Genomic DNA, 22,337 nt, shown 5'->3' with positions numbered 1-22,337 from the left:
GGCAAGAGAAATGGAACCACCACCACCAACAACAAACGAAGATGTTCCTACCGTCTCGGTCGCTCATCTCGGTCAGCAACTCGCTACCATCCTCCTGTCTGGGACACCGCCGGAGCCGAGCTCCCTCGCCCCCTTCATCCCCCACCTGTCGTCGTCCCTCCTCCCCCACCTCATCTCCTCCTTCTCCCACAAGACCCCACCCGACAACCTAGTCTCCTTCTTCACTTGGTGCCAATCCCACCTCCCCGACTTCTCCCCCTCCAATCCTCTCACCCTCCCTCCCCTCTTCTCCCTCCTCCACCTCCTCCTCCGCCGCCCCCGCAACTTCTCCGCCGCCAAGTCCCTCCTCCTCCGCTATGTCCCCCACCACCTTCCTCCCCGGTCCCTCATCCAGCTCTCCCCCTCTGAGCCCCTCCTCAACCTCGCTGTCACCGCCTATGTCCATTCCGGCCGCCCCCACTTTGCCGTCTTCGTCTTCAAGGAGATGAAGCGTCGTCTCCTCCGACCACAGCTCCTCACCTGTAACACCCTCATCAATTCCTTGGTAAGAACCCCATCTTCTTCCTCGGCTTCGGCTTCGTCTCCCTCTTCTTCCATTTCCGCTAAGGAAATCCTCAATGATATGATTGAACTCGGTATTTCTCCCAACACCGATACCTTCAATATGATCATATACGGATACATCAAGAACTGTAGATTCAAGGAGGCAATGGAGGTGTTCCGGGAAATGAGCGGTTTCGGTTGCACTCCGGATAAGGTTACTTATAACACCCTCCTCGATGGTTTCTGTAAAAAGGGTCTTTTGAATGAGGCTAGGGATTTGCTCTCTGAGATGAGGGATGCCGGGCTGGAGCCAAATCGGAAGACGTATAACATAATTGTTTGTGGGTATTGTCGGCTGGGGCAGTTGAAGGAGGCGGTGAAATTGGTCGAAATGATGACACAGCGGGGTGTTCCTCCGGATAATTGGACGTACAATATGTTGATCAGCGGGTTGTGCAATTTGGGTAGGATTGATGAGGCCTGTAAGGTTAGAGATGAGTTGGAAAAATTGGAGCTTTTGCCCGATGTCGTGACATATAATACGATAATCAATGGATGCTTTCATTGGAGGAGTGGGCAGCAAGCATTCGAGCAGTTCGAATCGATGGTAGGTAAGGGCATCATGCCGAACGTTGTTACTTACAATATATTAGTGAATGGTTTGTGTAAGGAAGGAAAGCTAGACCAGGCAAGGGATTTCATGCGGAAGATGTTAGAAGATGAGTTGACACCAGATTGCATTGCGTATAATACAATGGTTGATGCGTATTGTAAGCGGGGGAACTTTTATGAATCTTTCAAGCTGATGGATGAGATGGTTGCGATAGGTTTGAAGATGGATACTTTTACATTCAACTCATTGCTTCAATGCTTATGCAAGGAGAAAAGGATCGGTGATGCTCATGACCTGTTGCTGAATAGAGCCTCCCAATGGGGCTTTGTGGCTGATGAAGTTAGTTATAGTACTGTAATAAATGGGTACTGCAAAGAAGAGAATGTAGCAGAAGCTATGAAAGTCTGGGATGAGATGAAAAGAAAAGATGTTCTTCCCAGTGTGTCGACGTACAATTCTCTTATAAGTGGACTTTGTACGTCAGGACAAACTGAACAAGCAATTGGGAAGTTCATTGAGATGGTTGAGAGTGAAGTGCTGCCAGATGATACCACTTTTAATATTCTTATTCATGGGTACTGCAAGGAAGGGAATCTGGAGAAATCGTTTCAGTTTCACAATCAAATGGCTGGGAAGTCGTTCAAGCCAGATGTTTATACATGCAATATTCTTATTCATGGGCTGTGCAGTGCAGGAAAGGTAGATAAAGCACTTAAACTCTTCCACTTGTGGATGTCCAAGGGGAAAAAGGTGGATTGTGTCACTTATAACACGTTGATAAATGGATTATGTAGAGAAGGGAAACTTGAACTTGCACTGGAGCTTTTCACAGAAATGGAAGAGAAGAAACTGGGACCTGACAGTTGTACATATGCTGCTCTTTACTCTGGGCTTTCCAAAGCTGGACAATCAAACGACTTGCAGGATTTGCTGTCCAAGATGGTCGAATCTGGAATAATACCTAGTAATTTATCTGATGGTGCATCTGGAAAAGTTCAATCTGAGGGAGGAAGAGATGAATTAGTAGTGCAACCTTGTGAAACTGCAAAAACTGAAGCTGATTATGCTTTTGAGATTTATTCATCTCAGCTTGAAGCACTGTGCAATGATGGAAGATTGGAAGAAGCGAAACTCATTTTAGAAGAGATGCTGCAGAAGGGCATCACCATAAATATCTCTACATATTTGACTTTGATGGATGCACTTATAAATAAGCAAAATAGTGTCTTACAGGGAACATGTTATAGTTAACTCTTACGTTCCTAACGGTTTCTCTCTGCTGGTATTTTATATTTGATTTTTCTTCCATTTGGCACTATTTAGAAATTAAGATGATTTGTTTTATTTGCACAAAAATACACGTGGTTGAACGCATAATAGGCATTTCATAAACTTTTTCTAAAGACATCTGTTAGAACTGAACATGCATGTTTTAGGATCTACAATTTGCCTTTTCACATATGCTATAAACAAAAACTTAACATTCTTGGAGATAGGTGGATGGTCCTCCCACAAAATGGTCCACTCACCTGTCCTCACCCTAAAAAATCATATTTTTTGACAAATCTGACTATACAATGTGATATCCATGGTCAAAACCAACTTGTGAGTCAAGTTTTTTTGACGTATATATACGATTTTACAAAGATCTGAAAATCAACATCCTACCTGCACACTAAAAAAAATTGACCCAAAAGTCTGTTTATAGATTTTCAACCATGGAGATTTATATTTGCTGAAAAACATTTCTGAATATGATTTTTGAACGTGAGGACAGGTGAGTAGGCCATTTAGTGGGAAGACTATATATATATATATATATATATATATATATATATATATATATATATATATATATATATATATATAGAGAGAGAGAGAGAGAGAGAGAGAGAGAGAGAGAGAGGATGGTCCTACCCGTTTTTTTTAATTAGGTCCGGTCAGGACCCTCTAAAAATCACACTTTCAATTATTTTTTGCTTGATCTGAACGGTTTAGAAGTGTATCATTGCTTATTATTAAGAAACAAGCTTCTTTCAAATTGATTTGATGTAAAAATGTAAATATTTTATCATCAAATTTTGGTATGATATCAACCATTGATTATTTTACCTCTTTAAATGCACATCTGAGCATAAAGAATCTTAATCAAATACATGTTTTCTGTTGAGTAAACAACAATAAACACATCTAACCGTTCAAATGAAGTATTAAAACTTGAAAGTATGTTTTTGGAGAGTCCTAACGGGACCCAAGGAAAAAGGGGTAGGACCCACCCCTTATATATATATCCATTTCCCAATGTTGTAATTATCGTAGCGGAAGGGCTGGCGATACGAGTGTATCATATTATATCATAAGATACCGGAAAAACCTAATTTAAAAATCATAAAAAATAAAAAAAATTAAAAAAAATCCAAAAAATAAAAAAATTTAGAAAAAAAAATCATAGAATGAAATAGAAAAAAGAAATCAAATTTAAGCATTGTGAACAATTAAACATATGCACTACTATAATATGTGAAATGATATTATAACAAACTAACAAAACAAAAGGTTTACTATTAGAAAATCACATTAGATAACAAACAAAAGAAAAAAGTTTTGAGTAAACAAACTGTAACAATCACATAATTCAAAAATAAAATAAAATTTGAAATAACTATAAAAAAAATGTGGCCAGGTAAAACCTGTAAATTTTGGATATTATTAATAAATAAATAATTCATCTTTATCTTCGAGTTAGAAATGTGTTTCTATTGTTTAAATCTTATTTATTGGTGTTTAAATGTTCAATTATTTATTTTTGGCAAACAAGGGTAAAATTAGTATTTTTAAAACTATTTTAGATATTTAACAATCAATTATATTACTCTCGATAAAAAATATGTTTTTAAGAGTTTTGTAAAATATTGGTGTGATATCATTAAATTTTGGAATTCACTAGATGAATTTAGCAAGTTAAAAATCTTAATTTTTAACCAAGAGGCATTTTGGTTATTTTAATCAAAAGTACTATTTAAAATATTTAATCTATGTTTTGCAGTAACCAAATTTGGTGAGATGGAGATGTTGGTGTATGCAACATTTTCTACTCAGCAGTTAATATTTATTGGTGGTTCACCTTATCTTTCTGGATTTTTTAGGATTTCATATTTTTAGAGCTTTTGGCATTTTCGACCGCACACCAAGTATTCGGTGCATCGTTGCTTGAGCGGTCTTTGCGGATTTCGAAACCCCTCGATCTTTTGGGTTTCGATTTGTTGTTCTTCACATTATTAAAGTAAGTTTCTTTAACTGAACTTGTAGAGAGCATGTTTAGGCACTAATTACGTAAGCATGATATTGTGCTAAATACTTTACTGAATTGCAAATACAAGTTATGCGCACACACTGCACGTAGTTGTAGATATCTAGGGGTGCTATGGTTGCCTATATATTTAACTAATTTGAGTGTAGGATATACTAAAAATGTGATACTAAGTATCAAAACATCTATAAGCTAATGGGCATTGAATGCAATGCAATGCGAAATGCAAATCGGGTAAATGCCCGTGGTAAGTACGTGGTGCGAATGCATCACCCAATAAATTTATTTTTATTATATGCAACACTTTCTTGCTCACACACACCACTTCGTTGTGGATATCTAAGACTGTTGTGATTGTAGTTCGAAGATCATGCTGAGTATGATTTGAACGTATGAGAATAAAAGTGATTTTCTTGTCGTAGTTCGGAGATCATGCTCGTCATGATTTTAGATAGCGGAATATGAAGTGTGTTTGTTGCAGAAACATGTTTGTGCATGCATTTGTGTGAATGAATGTTGAATAAATTGATGAGTTTGACATGACCATATTGAATGCTAGTGTGAAATACTAATTGTGTAATCATGCACGAAAGCATGAGCGATAGAATCATGTTCATGATAAGATTATGCAAATACCGTTATGCATGGATTGATACGTCCCGTGCTCTCGTGAACGAATCATGATTTGTGTGAATGCTATATATATATATACTGTGTGAGACATATTATGCATGAACTGCTTGCTTTGCATATTGATTTATGTGGTGAAACAATGCATATATGACTTGAATCCTGTGTGCATAACTCGAGCTATATAGGAGTTACGTATGTTGAGGTTTAATTGTTTTGTATTATGAAATGTGCATGTTCACATATGTATGCATATAACTCATGTTTTGTTTACGCATGTTTCAAGGTTCAATTTACGAAATGCAATGTTCCTTGTGACGATGATATGATGCGTATGATAATATGCTTCTGTATGATATAATTTAAATGTCATATGATATGAAATTATGAATGCATATGATAAATGTTTAAGTTCAATAGTGAACTATGGTTCATAAAACCTTATTGGTTAAATATGTGATTTTATGATTTAAGTGCCATATGAAGTGATGTATGATGTGATGCATATTGATTATATACATGCTTATGCCCATGTTGGTGGCTATCGACTTTGAGAGTGGTCAATTGTATTGATCTAAGTCACAGGGACTCGGCAAAGCAGGTGTCACACCCGTGTCGACGCGATGCGAGTGCGCGTGCGGTCAACATGACCCTGGGTGCGGTCAACGCACCCAGGGTCATTTAGGTCCAATTTTTAGACTAATTTTTTTTTCGCCCGATGAAAAGCGAGTGAGAGGAGGATTAGGGAAAAATCCTCCTATAGCCTAAAGCCTAAAGCCTGAAGTCTGAAGCCTGAAGCCGATGCTGACGCCGACGATCTCTGACTCCTTCCGTCCGCTCCTCCTCAGTTCTCAAGTATGTCTCCTTCCGACTTGCTCTCTCTCTCACTCTCACTTGCTCTCCGTCACTCTCACAGTCTCTCTTCTCTCTGTCACTCTCACTGTCTCTTTCATAGTCTCTCTTCTCTCCGTCACTCTCACTGTCTCTCACTCTCAATGTCTCTCTTCTCTCTGATTGTATTATACGTGGGTCATTAGCATCTAGGGTTTTTAACTTTTTATTAATAGGCTTTTTGGACATTTCGAAATTTTTTCAATAATATTATTTGGGGGTTTTGGGCTTTCTGAAATTTTTTCAATAATGTTATTTGGGGGGTTTGGGCATTCCGAAATTTTTCGATGAATTGATGATGCTATATAGAGGTATATAATTAATGAAATTTGTATTTATTTTTTGGGGATCTTTGACTATTTGATTTTGGGGCTTTTAATTCTATGCTAAAATGGGTTTTGTGGAGCTTCTTGATTTTTTATTTCGTTTACAATCTATTTTATTAGTTGCTTATGCTTGATGACTTAAGGTCAAATGTTACTTTCATCTTTTTTGAAAAGTCGTTCTATCAACCATTGCTTAAAATATGTTGCTATGTTATGGGCATGTAATGGGTTTAATTTATTTGTTTTGGGATTGATTCATTATCTAAGTTCAGTTCATAGGATTATAAGATCTACCAAGTTACAGAAGTTATTGATTTGTCAATATTTTAAGGTGCAGTTGCTCACTTTCCTGTTTCAAGAAACACAAGGTATTCTCTTCGTTCAAGTTCTTTTGCTGGTTGCTCTTCGTACAAGTGTATGCTTATATGTGTTTGTACTCGATTTTAGTTTCTGTTGCGTGGTCATAATTCTGCTGCAGTTCGTTTCATAACTCATTTAATGACACATGCTGCGGAAGGTTTAATGTTAGAAATATGAAGTTACATTGAATCACTCAGGCATGTATATGTTCATGTAACCTGGTTAATGTACCCCTGTTTTGACCAGTCCAAGACATATAGTTATATATATATATGTACATTTTTGTCCTGCCGCACCCCCGCACCCAAGGTTTTTTAAAGTGATGCATCCCCACACCCGCACCCATGTGACTTAGGTATTGATGCATGTATCACAATAGTTTTCACTGGATATGGTACACGTTGAAGAATTGTTCCCAAAAGGATTCTTTGTGAGGGTGTGTATAACCGGATCAGGTAATCCGGCTAGAGCAGTAAGTCTCTATAAGGAAGTTCATTGTCCAAAAGCAAATAGCCCGCGAAGACAGTATATTCCTGTGAGGAAGTGCATTGTCCAAAACCAGGCAGACCATCTGTCTAGCGCGGTAACTCCTTATGAGGTTGTACATTTCCCAGACTAAGCGATCCAATGTATGATTAAATGAAATGTTATGATGAATTGTGACGATCTTTTGAGTTGATTGAGATAGCCAGTTATGAATCTATATATTTAACTTTTCTATTGTAACATAATTATATACTGAACTCAGATGTGAGAATCAGATCCTTATTGATTTTAGATTTTAATATGAGGTTATTATTTTGACGCTTATGTCAGCGTATAGGTGAATGACACATCACGCCTACAAATGATTAGTTTTGACTTATTAGGTCAATAATACATCATGCCTACATAGTTTCATTGCAAATGATTGCATTATGATTGTATGAGTGAATATATCACACCTATGTATCATGATTGATGTGTATCATGAATATCTAACTAAATTACTTAGAAGGTATGTGTATGTGTTTTACGCTGGAATGGTCAAATGTGATTTGACTTATTATTTATAAGAATTATGAATCCATATGAAAATGATGCAATGATTTGAATGTCTTATATATATATATTTATGTGATGTATTGTATGACTTGAATGCATATAGATTATGCTTTATTATGTGAGTTAAGGTTGAATAGAATATTAAGTGAAGAAATCTATGTCACACGGACTCGGCTTGGGAGGCGATGCACCCGCGTCGACATGCCCCGACACGGGTGCGGCTTCGGACACTGGGCAGACTCGGTCAACAGGTGTCAGACTCGGTCAACGCACCTGAATCGAGTCCGTCCACATTTTGGACTCTGTCAACTTTGATTGAGTCTATTTTTGTCCATTTTTTAGGACAAAAAATGTATAAAAACTAATTTTTTTTTATCTTTTATATGTTTTTTTAAAAATATATATACTGTGCAACTGCACATTCTGTCTTTAGCAAAAAGACTGTGCAGCTGCACAGTCTTTAGCAGAATCACTCTTTAGCAGACTGTGTGCAAAGCACAGTCTTTAGCAGACTGCAGAGCACAGTCTGCTAAAGATTGTGCAACAACACAGTCTTTAGATATATTTTTTAAATTATATATATATCCGTGTCCTCGTGTCCAAAATTTTTGAAATTGAGCCGCACCCGCACCCATGTGACATAGGAAGAAATGCTTTCAAATGCTTAAACTGAATGACTCATAGGGCGTTGTTCCCTTGTTTATCACTTGACGATTGATGAATAATATATCATGTCTTTACCTTTAAATTCTTGGTATATTTTCTTTAAGTTTGAGTTTGGTTTGCTTTACCAGACTTTAGTGAGTCTGGCCCTGTTTTATAAGGAACAAGTAATGCAAGTAAAGTATGATGAGTAGTTGGAGCGAAGGACTGGTCGAGCTGCATTCTCGAGGGTCTACTTTTATCTTGCGATCTTGATAGACATGATCTTTTCGTTTTAAGTACTTGATCATGTAGAGACTGAACTATTGTTTTTATACTATGATTTGAAATGAAATTAACTCTTCATATTTCAGTCATATATTGTATGTGGTTTGAAATGTGTATATCCCGTACATTTTGATTTGATGTAACATCGCCCAAAGTCTTAACTGTTTTTTAAAATCGTTTTCGCATTATAATATTTGATTTACTTATACTTATAAAAAAAAGATTGGTCTCGAAATTTCAATATTTAAACAATAATTAAGGTTAAAATTTTGAGGGCGTTAAAAGCCATAAAGCGAAATAAAACAAATTTAAGTAATTACACTACAATATTAAGTAAACTTAATAATGAAATAAATTAAGCATGAGTAAATATGTAACTATCATAAAAGCCATAATTATGATGTTATAAGTAAGGTTGTAACTATCATATCATTACCCATACTTGGTTTAGGAAGAGGGAGTCTCACCTAGTAACATTTAAAAGTGGGGTTAATACGAGTCAGATAGATTTTTTCCTACTTAGAAAGAGAGATAGGGGTTGTTGCATCGATTGTAAGGTTATACCAGGAGAAAGTGTAGCTACACAACATAGAGTCTTAATTTTAGATCTTAGAATTAGACAATGCCGCAAAAGGGATAGACATAGGATAGATCCTAGAATTAAGTGGTGGGCACTGAAAGGAGCTAAACAAGGAATGTTTGTAGAGCAGGTAGTTAAGGAAGTTGATTGGTGTCTCGAGGAGGATTCAGAATCAATGTGGAATAAGATAGCGGGTGGTATGAGAAAAGTAGCTAAGGAGGTATTGGGTGAGTCTAAAGGCGGTGCACCACTAGGTAAGGATACATCATGGTGGGACGAGGATGTCAAATTAGCTATTAAGGTTAAAAGAGAGTGTTATAGAAATCTAAGTAAGAGTCGTGATAATGTGAATTTGGAGAAGTATATGATAGCAAAGAAGGAAGCTAAAAAAGTTGTTCGAAACGCGAGGGCTAAGGTATATAAGGAGGTTTATGACAAGTTGGATACCAAAGAAGGCGAGAAGGATATTTATAGGCTTGCAAAGATGAGAGATAGGAAATCGAAGGATTTGGGTATGGTTAGATGTATCAAAGATGAAACGCAAAGGGTTTTAGTCAAAGATGAGGAGATTAAGGAGAGATGGAAAGATTATTTTGATAAGCTATTTAATGATAGTCATGCTCAAGATCTTGGAGACTTCTCCATTCCTTTTCATGAGATAAATCGTGACTTCATGCGCAAGATTCAAAAGAAAGAAATTGCAGAGGCTTTGAAGAAAATGAAATCAAGAAGGGCAGTTGGCCCAGATGGTATACCTATCGAGGCTTGGAAATGCTTGGGAGAGAAAGGTTTAGAATGGTTGACAAATCTTTTTAACTTGATTTGGCGAACAAATAAGATGCCTAATGAGTGGAGGAAGAGTACTTTGGTGCCTTTATATAAGAATAAGGGTGATATACAAGATTGCACAAACTATCGTGGTATAAAACTCATGAGTCATACTATGAAACTTTGGGAGAGGGTGATTGAGTCTAGGTTGAGGAAGGTTGTCATGATATCGGAGAATCAATTTGGTTTTATGCCTGGAAGATCAACTATGGAAGCTATACATCTTCTTAGACAACTTATTGAAAGATATAGAGAGAGGAACAAAGATTTGCATATGGTTTTTATTGATTTAGAGAAGGCATACGATAGAGTACCTAGGGACGTTCTCTGGTGGACAATGATGAAGAAAGGTGTTTCTCTCAAGTACATTAGTATAATTAAAGATATGTATGAAGGAGTAGTAACCAATGTCCGCACTTGTGGAGGGGTGACAACCAATTTTCCGATAACGGTTGGGTTACATCAAGGATCTGCTTTAAGCCCTTTCCTATTTGCGATAGTGATGGATGAGCTTACGAGATCAATTCAAGAAAATGTACCGTGGTGTATGTTGTTTGCTGATGATATTGTTTTGATTGATGAGTCTAGAGCTGGGGTTAATGCTAAGTTAGAATTATGGAGACAGACATTGGAAGCTAGAGGTTTTAAGTTGAGTAAGAGTAAGACTGAATATATGGAATGTCGGTTTAGTAAGCAACGAAGTAGGGATGGGAGTGTAGTGAAGCTTGGTGAGCAAGATATACCGGTGAATGATTATTTCAAATATTTGGGATCCATCATTCAAAAGTATGGAGAAATTGATGGAGATGTAAATCATAGGATAAAGGTTGGGTGGATGAAATGGAAAAGTGCTACTGGAGTGCTGTGCGATCGTAGAATGCCATTGCGGTTGAAGGGAAAGTTTTATAGGACGACTATTAGACCCGCTTTACTATATGGTACGGAATGTTGGGCTGCCAAGAGACATCATATTCAAAAAATGAGTGTAGCTGAGATGCGGATGCTTAGATGGATGTGTGGAAATACAATAAAAGATAAGATTCGGAACGAAGAGATACGTAAGAAGGTAGGTGTTGCACCCATTGAAAATAAGATGCGAGAGAATCGTTTACGGTGGTTTGGACATATTCGGCGAAGGCCTAATGATGCTCCAGTTAGAAGGTTGGAGAAATGGGAAAATATATTAGTTAAAAGAGGTCGGGGTAGGCCTAGGAAGACTTGGATGGAGATGATAGGAAAGGATATGAATGCTTTGAACCTCACCGAGGACATGGCGTTGGATAGAAATGATTGGAGGAAAATGATTCATGTGGAAGACCCAAAATGAATTTCTTTTTTGGTTCATATCGCTGACCCCAATTGTTTTGGGATGAAGGCGTAGTTGTTGTTGTTGTTGTTGTTGTATTATAAAAAATAAAAAATCATAATGTTTTAATAAAACTTTTTTAAAATTTTTTAAAAAATCAAGAAAAATTAGAAAAAATTCTAAAAAATCATAGCACATGAAACAATGATGAATTTTACAAAATACAACCATAAACTCACATATGAAGCATTTATGTCTCTCTGAGCTGCATAAGACATCATCAAACATCAACTATCTCACAAGAACAATGCAAAATGTTAAATATTTTGCAATACATGCTACAAGACTCTTACTTTCATATTACATAAATAAAAACAAAATAACCAAGTTTATGAATACTTAACCGTTAAATAACCAAGTTTTTTTAAAAATATACCCTCAATCATCTCCTTTGCACACAAATCTGCCCCCAAATCGCTCTCACGATTCCTAAGGTGTGTGGATATCCCTCTAATGACCTCTACACAAATGAGGGAGTCGGCCCTCGAGAGGTTTTAAAAAAAATGATTCAGCCATTTTTAAAGTGCACCGAAGGTGTATTGTACGATGTACCTTGTATCATACAATACAGTATAATACCGGGTTGTATCATACGATATAGGGCGCGTATCACGATACAAGTGTGTATTGTATCATTATTTTTTATAGTAATGATACATATTGTACCTTATTGTAACATACTATATGATACTTACAACATTGGTTATAACCATGGTTGCTACTCGAGGAAGCAGGAATGAGAAGCGATACAGGAACCGGAAAGCGAGGCACTTTCAAAATTTTAGGAAGCAAGAAGCGTGGGACGACTTAGGAGCTATGTCACACAGACTCTTCTAACAGGGCACCGCACCCGCATCGCTCCCGCACCCAGGCGGGTGCGACACTTGGACACAACTTCCTTTGTGTTAGGTGAAGTCAACCACGCTGAAGTCCATTTCTATCCAAAAGTAGATTTAGTTAACCTTAATCAAGTCCATTTTTATCTATATTATATATAAATACATAAATGCACACAAATACACATAGTGTTAACTTAAAATTGTTAAAAATTATATATATATCCTCCTCACACCCCCACACCCAAGTTATTTTAAAGTCCCGCATCCGCACCCGTACCCGCACCAGCATCCGCACCCGCACCTATGTGACATAGCTTAGGAGCGAATCAGGAATTGTCTCGGAAGCGACTTAGGAAGCGAAAAAAGAGAAAAAATAAAAATAAAAATAAAAATACAAAAAATGAAAATGGGGGAAGCGCGTTTTCCATAAATGGTTCCAAAAAAATTTGGCGCTTCCCAACGCATTTCGAAAGCATGACGTTTCACGCTTCCCCACTTAACTAGGTGTTTTCGATAACTCTGGTTATAACAATGTATCCATTACTTATATCAAAAGAGTTTTAAATTAAACATTAAAAAGTAAAAAAAAAAAAAAAGTAAGTCATTTCATAAGTAGAAAGTATTAAAACAAAGAAGTTTCATAATGTCTTTCACTACTTACAATAAGCACAAAAGTTGAATAATATGCGCTCTTCCATAATAATACTTCTCTTCTTTCTTGTCTTTACTAATCACAATAAATTAAGAGAAATTTGTATTTTTTGTTTCCGTAGCTTATGAAATAAGTGAATAGGACTCTACTAAAGCCTTATTTATATAAAAAGTTGTCACCAAAAGTGAAAATGGATCCAAAATGAATGACCTGAAAATTGTCAACAAAATTTTTGAAAAAATAGTCGTATCTTATGATACGGCATGTTTAGTATGATATCATATGATATGGACTGGTACACTGCATTTTCCGATTCAAGGTTGTGTATCGTATCACATGGGCTAGCGATAATATGATACACCGTATCATATCGTAAGATATGGTACTAATAACACTGTTACCCCCCTCCTTACACACCAATATATATATATATATATATATATATATATATATATATATATATATATATATATATATATATATATATATATATGTGTGTGTGTGTGTGTGTGTGTGTGTGCGAAAATGGTTACATAATCGGCTTAAAGGTGATTTGGCTCATGGCATGTCTGCTATATGTTACTAAGTAGTTGGTTCATTTAAGAAGTACCATAAAATATTGACTTAATTGATTTGATATGAACGATGTTTGATTTTGAACTTGATATTTTGGATACTCAATAAGATAAAATGCAGGAATTCATGCATGTGTACATGTATGTGTGTGTAAAGGTTTTTTGGTGAGCTAAAAATGGCCTGTTCGGCTGTTAATTAATGTGAGATATTTAACATGTTCTGTATTAAGTTGCTTTTCTATTTTTAGTGAGTATAAAGTTGAATTGAGCAAAATCAAATTTATGCTATCTATATCCTTTTCCAAGTGGCAAGTATCTCATTCCTTCTAGTCTTTCCAGGGAGTTGGCATTTTAGTGCCAGATGCCTCCTCGTTTTCCTTTAACATCTTAAATTTTTTGGGAAAAAGTTGCATTCTTAGAATGGCTTAATGATTGTTTCTCCTTAAATAACAAACTGAATATCATCCTATGCATGAGACACTCCTTTTCCCTTTGTATGATCATCCTACATATGCTTGAAAGGAACCCCTGTTATTGATTCTGTCGGTACCTGTTGATTTTGGTTCTTATGATTTTTTTCTTTGTATTAATTTTGCCCTTATTTGATGAGTTGCAGGTGTGATTATCGATTGTTTGGGTTGCATTCCTATTTTAGAAGCAGAAATTTATTTTCGGAATCACTTTTGGGTTTCCTCTCCTTGATGAAGTTACTTGCCAAGAGGCTGTTATGGCAGAATGATTTATTGAAGCTTGCAGCAGGTATACACCTATAACCTATGATTTAGCTTTCATTTCACATAGCTATGAAATGTGAATATTCACTATCACATACGGTTTAATTCTTGTATTTATGGATAGTACGGTTTAATTTGATTGGGAGATTTGCATGTTTGAAAAATAGTGCTTTCTGATTAATGATCTTATTAGCCATCTAATATATATGTAATTTCCCTGTTTCATGGGTTTGTCCATGCACTGGCTTGTTATTAAAGGTACAGTCTGCCTTTTTTGGTATTTAGACTAGGTGTTGCACTATCTTGGAAAACGTTGACATTCTAAAAATCTGTTCTTAAGGACAGAACACAAAGTATTTTACTTGGTAAAGTACTGGTTTGGGATTTCTTTCCTTTCTGTTTATCTTCTTTTTGGTGACTTACAAATTGTATAATAGGGCCTTTCTTGCTGCGTTGAATGAATTTGGGGAGCAGGTCAAGTTGGGGAAGGTGGTGGTCTTATTTAGCATCAATTGCAGCACTTTCCTGCATGTGTCAAGTTGTAGTGTTACCACCAAGGGACTAATGAAGATCATATTCTTCCTTTTTTTTTCTTATTTTGTTCAAGAATTTGCAACACCATTAGTTGTTCCGATAGTTCCTGAACATGCAGTGTTTTAGTCTCCAAGTTGGTAGTCCTGAACATGCATAGTATTTCAGTCTGCCAGTTCGGATTATTGTCTGCTTTGCTTTGTGTACAGTGTCAAACTTGTCTGCACTAAGCTAATCATAATTCACACTTCATTATTTGTCAACTGGTGAAAATCATATTTTCTTGCCTATGGTCTTGGGAATGGAATTTTTGCTTTTGTATTTTTGCAAGCAATGCTTTAGGAAAGAAAAGGAAGGAATGTTGATGGACATAAATTTGTAACTAAGTTTTACCATCAACCATGTGTGTCCCCCTCAAAAATATGTAGATCTTTTTTGGGGTCTGTTAAGGATAGTGCAGTGAATTGATTAGACATCCCAGCAGGGTTATTTTGGTCCAATGTCTTATAAAAGGCATGTTATGTAATATGTAGTAAATGTGTAACGGTATTTGTACTTTACTAACTGTACTTCAATATAATAGAGAATATAGGGCATCCCTTTCCTTGAGGACGTTCTTTTGGTGGCGGCAGTACTTGTTTCTCTCTTTTCTTCTTTTCCTCCTCTCCTGACACAGCCTCACATCCCGAGGTGTAAAATTAAGCATGACCACTTTGGGTGTTCCTTTGCTGAAAATCTAATACATCTGAAAATCTATGAAAGAGCAGTCATGCCAAGAAAGTGATTGAATGTGGATATGGAATTAAGGGTGCGTTTGGATAAATTCTCAAGAAGTCTCATGGGATTGAGAATTCTTGGTGCAAAGAATTCTTAATAAACATAATTCTCATTTTGTTGTTTCGTTTTCCTGGAAGTGTATTGAGAATTCTCAGTCTCTTGTTTGGATACATATCACCCATTGTCCAATGGATATAAATATTATATTTTTTTTGTTATTTGTCTAATAGATGGAAATACCATGTCCAACTATTAGATGCATGTTGACTCGATGATTCCAATGTATGACTAGCTCTTTCCAGCTATCCAAAAACCGATGCATTTGAAGTAGATGTTATACCTGCTGTGCATATCATCATCCATTTATCAAAGACAATTTTCCATTTTCTTGCAGTCTTATCCATGATTCTTGGAAATTCTACAATAAACTAGCAAGTGAAATGAAATGGGGATCTTCGAAACACGAGCTTAGATTAACAAGAGCAAGTGTCAAGAATGACACTAAAGCATAACCCTTAAAAAGGGTATAACTGGAAACAAAATAAAAATAAAAATGTATTCTTTATTGATATGAAAAACCAATTGCTTAAGAAGCATTGGAGTAAAATACAAGAGGGGCTGCACCCCTTTATATACACAGCTGAAAGATGACTCAATAGAGCTGTTGGGCACAGTCCAACAACTCTATTTAGAGCTGTTGGAATGTGTCAGTCCAACAACTCTATTAAGAGCTGTTGGACTGACAGTCCAACAGCTCTATTGCTAGTCAAGTCTGGACAGGACTTGACTAGCAACAGTCATTCTAGTTCAAACTGAACTAGATGACATAAAGACAAAAAATAAAAATAAAGGAAAAAAATTACAGAAAAGAAAGAAATGAAAAAAATGAAAAATGTATTTATATATATATATAATAATATAATATTATTATATATACATATATGTACAGTTTTACATTTTAACACTCCCCCTCAAACTTACGGTACAATGAGCGAAAGTTTGTCTAAGAGAAAGTGAAATCGGGGAGCAGCGAGAGGCTTTGTAAAGAAGTCTGCTAACTGATATTCTGAAGTGACATATGGCAGATCAATTATCCCGTGTAGATATTCCTCTTTGACGTAGTGACAATCCATTTCGATGTGTTTGGTGCGTTCGTGGAATGTTCTGTTACTGGCAATGTAGATCGCACTTTTGTTGTCACAACACATTTGTGAAGCTTTTGTTGCTTCAACTCCCATGTCAGCAAGCAGTCGTCGGAGCCAAACTACTTCCATGGTCGTGGTTGCCATGACTCTGTATTCAGCTTCGGTGGATGAGAGAGATACCTTCTGTTGCTTTTTACACCTCCACGAGATTAATGATTCCCCTAAAAAGACACAAAAGCCAGTGGTTGAGTGTCTGTTATTGGGATCACCTCCCCAATCAGCATCAGTATATGCAATTAAATCAAGAGAAGAGGAGAAAGATAAGAAAAGTCCTCGTGAAAGAGAGGACTTGATGTATCTGATAATACGCATGACTGCTCCCATATGAACAGAAGTAGGAGCATGTTGAAATTGACTTGTTGTATGAACAACATGTGCTATATCTGGTCTGGTAATGGATAGATAGGAAAGTGCCCCGACAAGCTGTCTGTAAGGAGTAGGGTCTGCAAGAAGTTCTCCATCATCAATCTTCATTTTAACATTAATAACTTCTGGAGTGTCGACTTTCTTATCATCAGTAATACCAGACCTGAAAACAATATCAAAAGCAAATTTAGTCTGAGATAATAAATATTCTCTAGGAGAATAAGCAACTTCAATGCCTAAAAAATATCTCAACAAGCCCAAATCAGTCATTTCAAAATGAGATTTAAGAAGTGTTTTGATTGTTTCAACTCCCTGTTTATCGCTTCCGGTGATGATCATATCATCCACATAGAGAAGAAGCACAATGATCCCTGCATCAGAATTCTTAATAAATAAAGCTGTGTCAGTTAAACAGAATTGAAAACCAATATCAATCATAACACGACTAAACCTATCATACCAAGCTTTTGGTGTTTGTTTAAGTCCATAAAGAGCTTTTTCTAAGCGAAGGACTTTACCCTTAGGAATACTTAGACCAGGAGGGGGTTCCATATATACTTCTTCAACTAGCTTTCCATTTAAAAAAACATTTTTGACATTCATTTGAAAATAGACCATTTTTTGATAGAAGCTAAGGCAATTAAGGTTCGGACAATAGTCATACGAGCCACCGGAGCAAAGGTTTCTTCATAATCAATCCCATATTCTTGGGCATAACCTTTGGCTACTAAACGGGCTTTATATCTTTCAAGAGTACCATCACTCTTGGTTTTAATTTTATAAACCCATCGACATCCTATAGTTTTCTTCCTTGGAGGAAGATCTTGAATATTCCATGTAGAAGCTTTTTCAAGTGCATCTAATTCAACTTTCATGGCTTCTATCCATTTGATATCATTTTTTGCTTGAAAATATGTGGATGGTTCTTCATATGAGTGAATTAATGAAATAACTGCCCTATATGTGGGTGAGAAAGACTCGTATGATACAAACTTTCCTGGAGGCCTCGAGATTCGGGTTGATTGTCTAGTTGGAATGTTAGAATATTTCTCAAGTGCACATGGAGGATTAGACTCTTGTCGCCTGGAATATTGAATACTATTATCTCTATGAACTTCTTCATTTTCAACATTAAGATCAATAATTCTTTGATCATCATCAAAGTTACAGTCAAGGTCATATTCATCAGATGTTGATGTTAGATCTAGCAAAAAGGAGTACTCAGTGACGTCTTTTAATTTTCTAAAATCAAAGAAGCTCTCCTTTTCAAGAAAGGAAACATTTCTAGACACATATAGTTTATTATTTTTGAAGTCAAAACATCTATAACCTTTCTGGTTTTCAGCATATCCTAAAAAGGCACAGGGAATCGCACGAGGGAAAAGTTTATCATTTTTGTCATTAAATATGAAACATTTGCACCCAAATATTCTTAGTCTAGAGTAGTCTGGAGAAATGTTCATAAGTTTTTCAATGGGAGTGATATTTTGTAACGAAGAAGATGGCATCCTATTAATGAGATAGGTGGCAGTTAAGGCAGCTTCTGCTCAAAAGTCTTTCGGAACTTGATTTGCTATTAATAAAGTCCTAGTGGTTTCTATAATATGGTGATGTTTTCGTTCTGCCAGTCCATTTTGTTGAGGTGTATAAGGACAAAATCTTTTATGTGTGATGCCATGCAATTTAAGATAATTTTGAAAATCTGTGGATAAAAACTCTACCCCTGAATCTGTGCGAAAAATAGTAATATCATTTTGAAACTTGTTTTTAACCATATTATGAAAAGTTTGAAAGTATGAAAATACTTCAGACTTATGTTTGAGAAAGTACATCCACGTATGTCGGGAGAAATCATCGACAAAAATAACATAGTAAACAAATCCTCCTTTAGAAATTACTGGTGCAGGACCCCAAACATCCGAGTGTATTAATTCAAGTGGTCTTGAAGAGAAAAAGGTTCTGTTCTGAAATGGTAATCTTTTCATTTTGCCGAGAATACAATCTTTACAATCAAATGATTCAGAGTTACAAAATTTCCCTAGATTTGGAAAATGTTGGATTTTGGCTATATGTGGGTGACCAAGTCTCTTATGCCACAGTTTCAACTCTATTTTTTGAATATTATAACAAAAAGCTTTCTTCGGCATTTCCAAAAAATCCATGTAATAAAGTCCTCCTTCTCTATGGTCTTCCCCAATCAGCTTGCCTGACTGACGATCCTAGATCAGAAAAAGATGAGGCTGCTGCGCCGGTTGAAGCTTCAGATGAGGAAGAGGCACCTTTGATGAGAGGCTGAAGAATCTCCATTAGTTGGGCCAGGGAAACTGGTGCATCCTGATCTTTAGGCTCCGATCCAGCAATTGCAACTCTTTTTTCTCTCAGCTCCTTAAGTTTGGGACATTGTGGTCTGTAGTGTCCCGGTTCATGACAGTGATGACAAATAACTTTCTTCTTATCATAGTCACCATTTTGTCGGTTAAAGTGAGGATGCCTATATGATCGAACATGATTCCCTGGTCTAGACATGGCTAAAACGGAATCATCTTCAATTTTTAAAGAACCTTTACGGAGACGATTTTCTTCCATTGTTAACTCTTCAATAGTTTCAACAATAGAAGAAAATTTTCCTCGGTGAAGTAGGGCCGATTTAGTGGTTTCAAATTCCGACCTTAATCCAGTGATAAACTGGTAAAAATGTTCAGCATCGAGTTGTTTCTGACGAAGCTCTATGTCTTTGGCACAATGCCACTTTGGTTCTAAAAGGGAAAGTTCTTCCCAAAGTTCGGACAACCCATTGTAATATTCATGAATAGTTTTGTCTCCTTGTGTCATCATTCGAACTTTTTCTTGGAGGTTGCACACGTGTGCAATATCTTTAAGGGAATACATATTCTTAAGGTATTCCCATGCCTTATCGGCATGATCAAATTTGGCAAGACTTGAGCATTTTTTAATGTCAACGCTATTGATAAGCCATGACATTATCTTCGCATGAGATATTCTCCATTCTTTCCATTTCTTCTCATATGAGGCAATAGCCTTGATTTTCTCTTCTTCCGATAGAGGGACCTCTTTATCTTCCTCCTTTTTAGTAAGAGATAGCTTAGGTTCCGAATCAGAACCATCCACAATCCCCCATAAGCCTTTTCCCCATATATGGTGCTTCATGATTGAAGCCCATGTTACATAGTTCGTATCGCTTAGTTTCATAGGCATGATGGTGACTTTATCATTGTCATCCATCGATTACAAGGAGAGAAAGAATAGGGATAGAAGAGAAACAAGAAGGAAAATGAAAAAGAAAGAAAAAAAAACAATACAACAAGATGTGAAATCTTCTCCAATGAAGTGATAAAACACTTCTCTTCAAGTGGCGAACACTTTTGCAAACGGGCACGAAAATCGAGGCAGCTTTTCCTCAAGATTTAGTACTTCCGCGGCTCTGATACCATGAAATGAAATGGGGATCTTCGAAACACGAGCTTAGATTAACAAGAGCAAGTGTCAAGAATGACACTAAAGCATAACCCTTAAAAAGGGTATAACTGGAAACAAAATAAAAATAAAAATGTATTCTTTATTGATATGAAAAACCAATTGCTTAAGAAGCATTGGAGTAAAATACAAGAGGGGCTGCACCCTTTTATATACACAGCTGAAAGAGGACTCAATAGAGCTGTTGGTCCAACAGCTCTATTAAGAGCTGTTGGACTGTGTCAGTCCAACAGCTCTATTGCTAGTCAAGTCTGGACAGGACTTGACTAGCAACAGTCATTCTAGTTCAAACTGAACTAGATGACATAAAGACAAAAAATAAAAATAAAGGAAAAAAATTACAGAAAAGAAAGAAATGAAAAATGTATTTATATATATATATAATAATAATATAATATTATTATATATACATATATGTACAGTTTTACATTTTAACAGCAAGTAGTTGGCGTAATCACATTTGCAAATTGACCGCTAAACAGAATATGGGAATAATCTCGTTGATAAAGTATTATAAGGGTTTTTAGACTCTTTGTTTATGAACAGGTATGGTTTCCAATTTTTATTCTCATTAAATGCAGACTAGAATTTGAGTAGGATGTGATAGCTGGACATGTATAGTTAATCCTAAATGATAGGGTCCCTGTTTGAAATCTTACTGGGGATACCCACTATGTTTGCTATTGAAAATATGTAAAGACATACCTGCTCAGCAGTGGTCTCAAGATCACACCACAACTTATGCATGGCATCAGCACACACATCAAGATAATTCAAGTTCCCAATTTTACCAGATAGACATCCAATATTTATAATTGCAACATCCATTACCCTTTTCCGATGGATATAATCACTTGGTGCTATGAAACTATTTCAATAAGTAAATAAAGTATGCTAACACAACCGTGGAATACATCAACCAATGACCACATTAACGAGAAATTTCAGAAAAAATTTGATAGGGTTAAAACAGAAACTGGATGTACTGCACAAAAAACATCAAGAACACATCCAGTCAGCAAAAAACAAGTCGAACAAAATCTTCTAATGGAAGCAACTTCAATAGGCAACAGCTGTTGGAGTTAAGGACATACCTAATGATTGAACCAATTCTAGTATATTGGTAGCAATCTGCACTTTACACAAAATTGTTCATCAGTGTCTTGATCCACTAAGGCATTTTCTTGACAGTGATAGCCTATCCATAGCACCTCAGTTGTGGACAGCTTGGGTCACTGCCCTAGACCATGTTTCACAGACATAAATTCATGTTGAGAAACCATGCAGTGTTCGAGTGAAGTAGGCCACAAAGATAAGCAATAAGCAAGCAAAGAAAACCTATCTCCTTTACATATTAATTCAGAAAAACTTCAGAATTCCTAGTCATCAACATACTCAAAATCACTTTTAAGAAACGATTTAAAGGAAGATAATGAAAAGCATTTCCCACCACAAATGTGATCATCTCTGATTGAAGCTGCGATATGGGCCTACACCTTAGGCCAAGATTCAGATGCGCCAACACCCAGATTCAAGAACCTATTCTTGAATCATAAAAAACTTATGCTCAACCAAACCAGCACACCACACTAATTATATCATGATGATGAGAAGTGACACCATCCATGCTAAAAAATAATAAAACAAACATGAGAACATAGATTATTTATCACAGAAAAATGGATTTAGCATGGAATAAAATGCTAAAAGAAAGAGGTAATGTTATAGAAATTCCAATTTAA

At 36.2% G+C, this 22,337-nt stretch overlaps 1 protein-coding gene and 1 pseudogene across 2 annotated transcripts in view; both read left to right on the top strand.

Moving 5' to 3' along the window:
• The first annotated feature begins 4 nt into the window (after window positions 1-4).
• On the top strand, window positions 5-2,464 carry LOC149837447 (Pentatricopeptide repeat (PPR) superfamily protein). Its single transcript, XM_090006050.1, has one exon. The coding sequence runs from the start codon at window positions 11-13 to the stop codon at window positions 2,405-2,407; it is 2,397 nt and encodes a 798-aa protein (XP_089862176.1). The 5' UTR covers window positions 5-10; the 3' UTR covers window positions 2,408-2,464.
• Window positions 2,465-13,848: 11,384 nt separating this feature from the next.
• The window catches only part of LOC149837446 (uncharacterized), a 32,318-nt pseudogene continuing 23,829 nt past the window's right edge, over window positions 13,849-22,337 (top strand). The window contains exon 1 of the transcript XR_016431909.1: window positions 13,849-14,246. The product of XR_016431909.1 is annotated as an uncharacterized LOC149837446 (transcript). The remainder of the gene's footprint in view (window positions 14,247-22,337) is intronic.

Source organism: Nuphar pumila, chromosome 5 (assembly GCF_984573655.1).
Source record: "Nuphar pumila chromosome 5, dmNupPumi1.hap1.1, whole genome shotgun sequence".
Taxonomy (NCBI): Eukaryota; Viridiplantae; Streptophyta; class Magnoliopsida; order Nymphaeales; family Nymphaeaceae; genus Nuphar; species Nuphar pumila.
The sequence above is the reverse complement of the archived record's forward strand: the minus strand, read 5'-3'. Positions and strand labels throughout refer to the sequence as shown.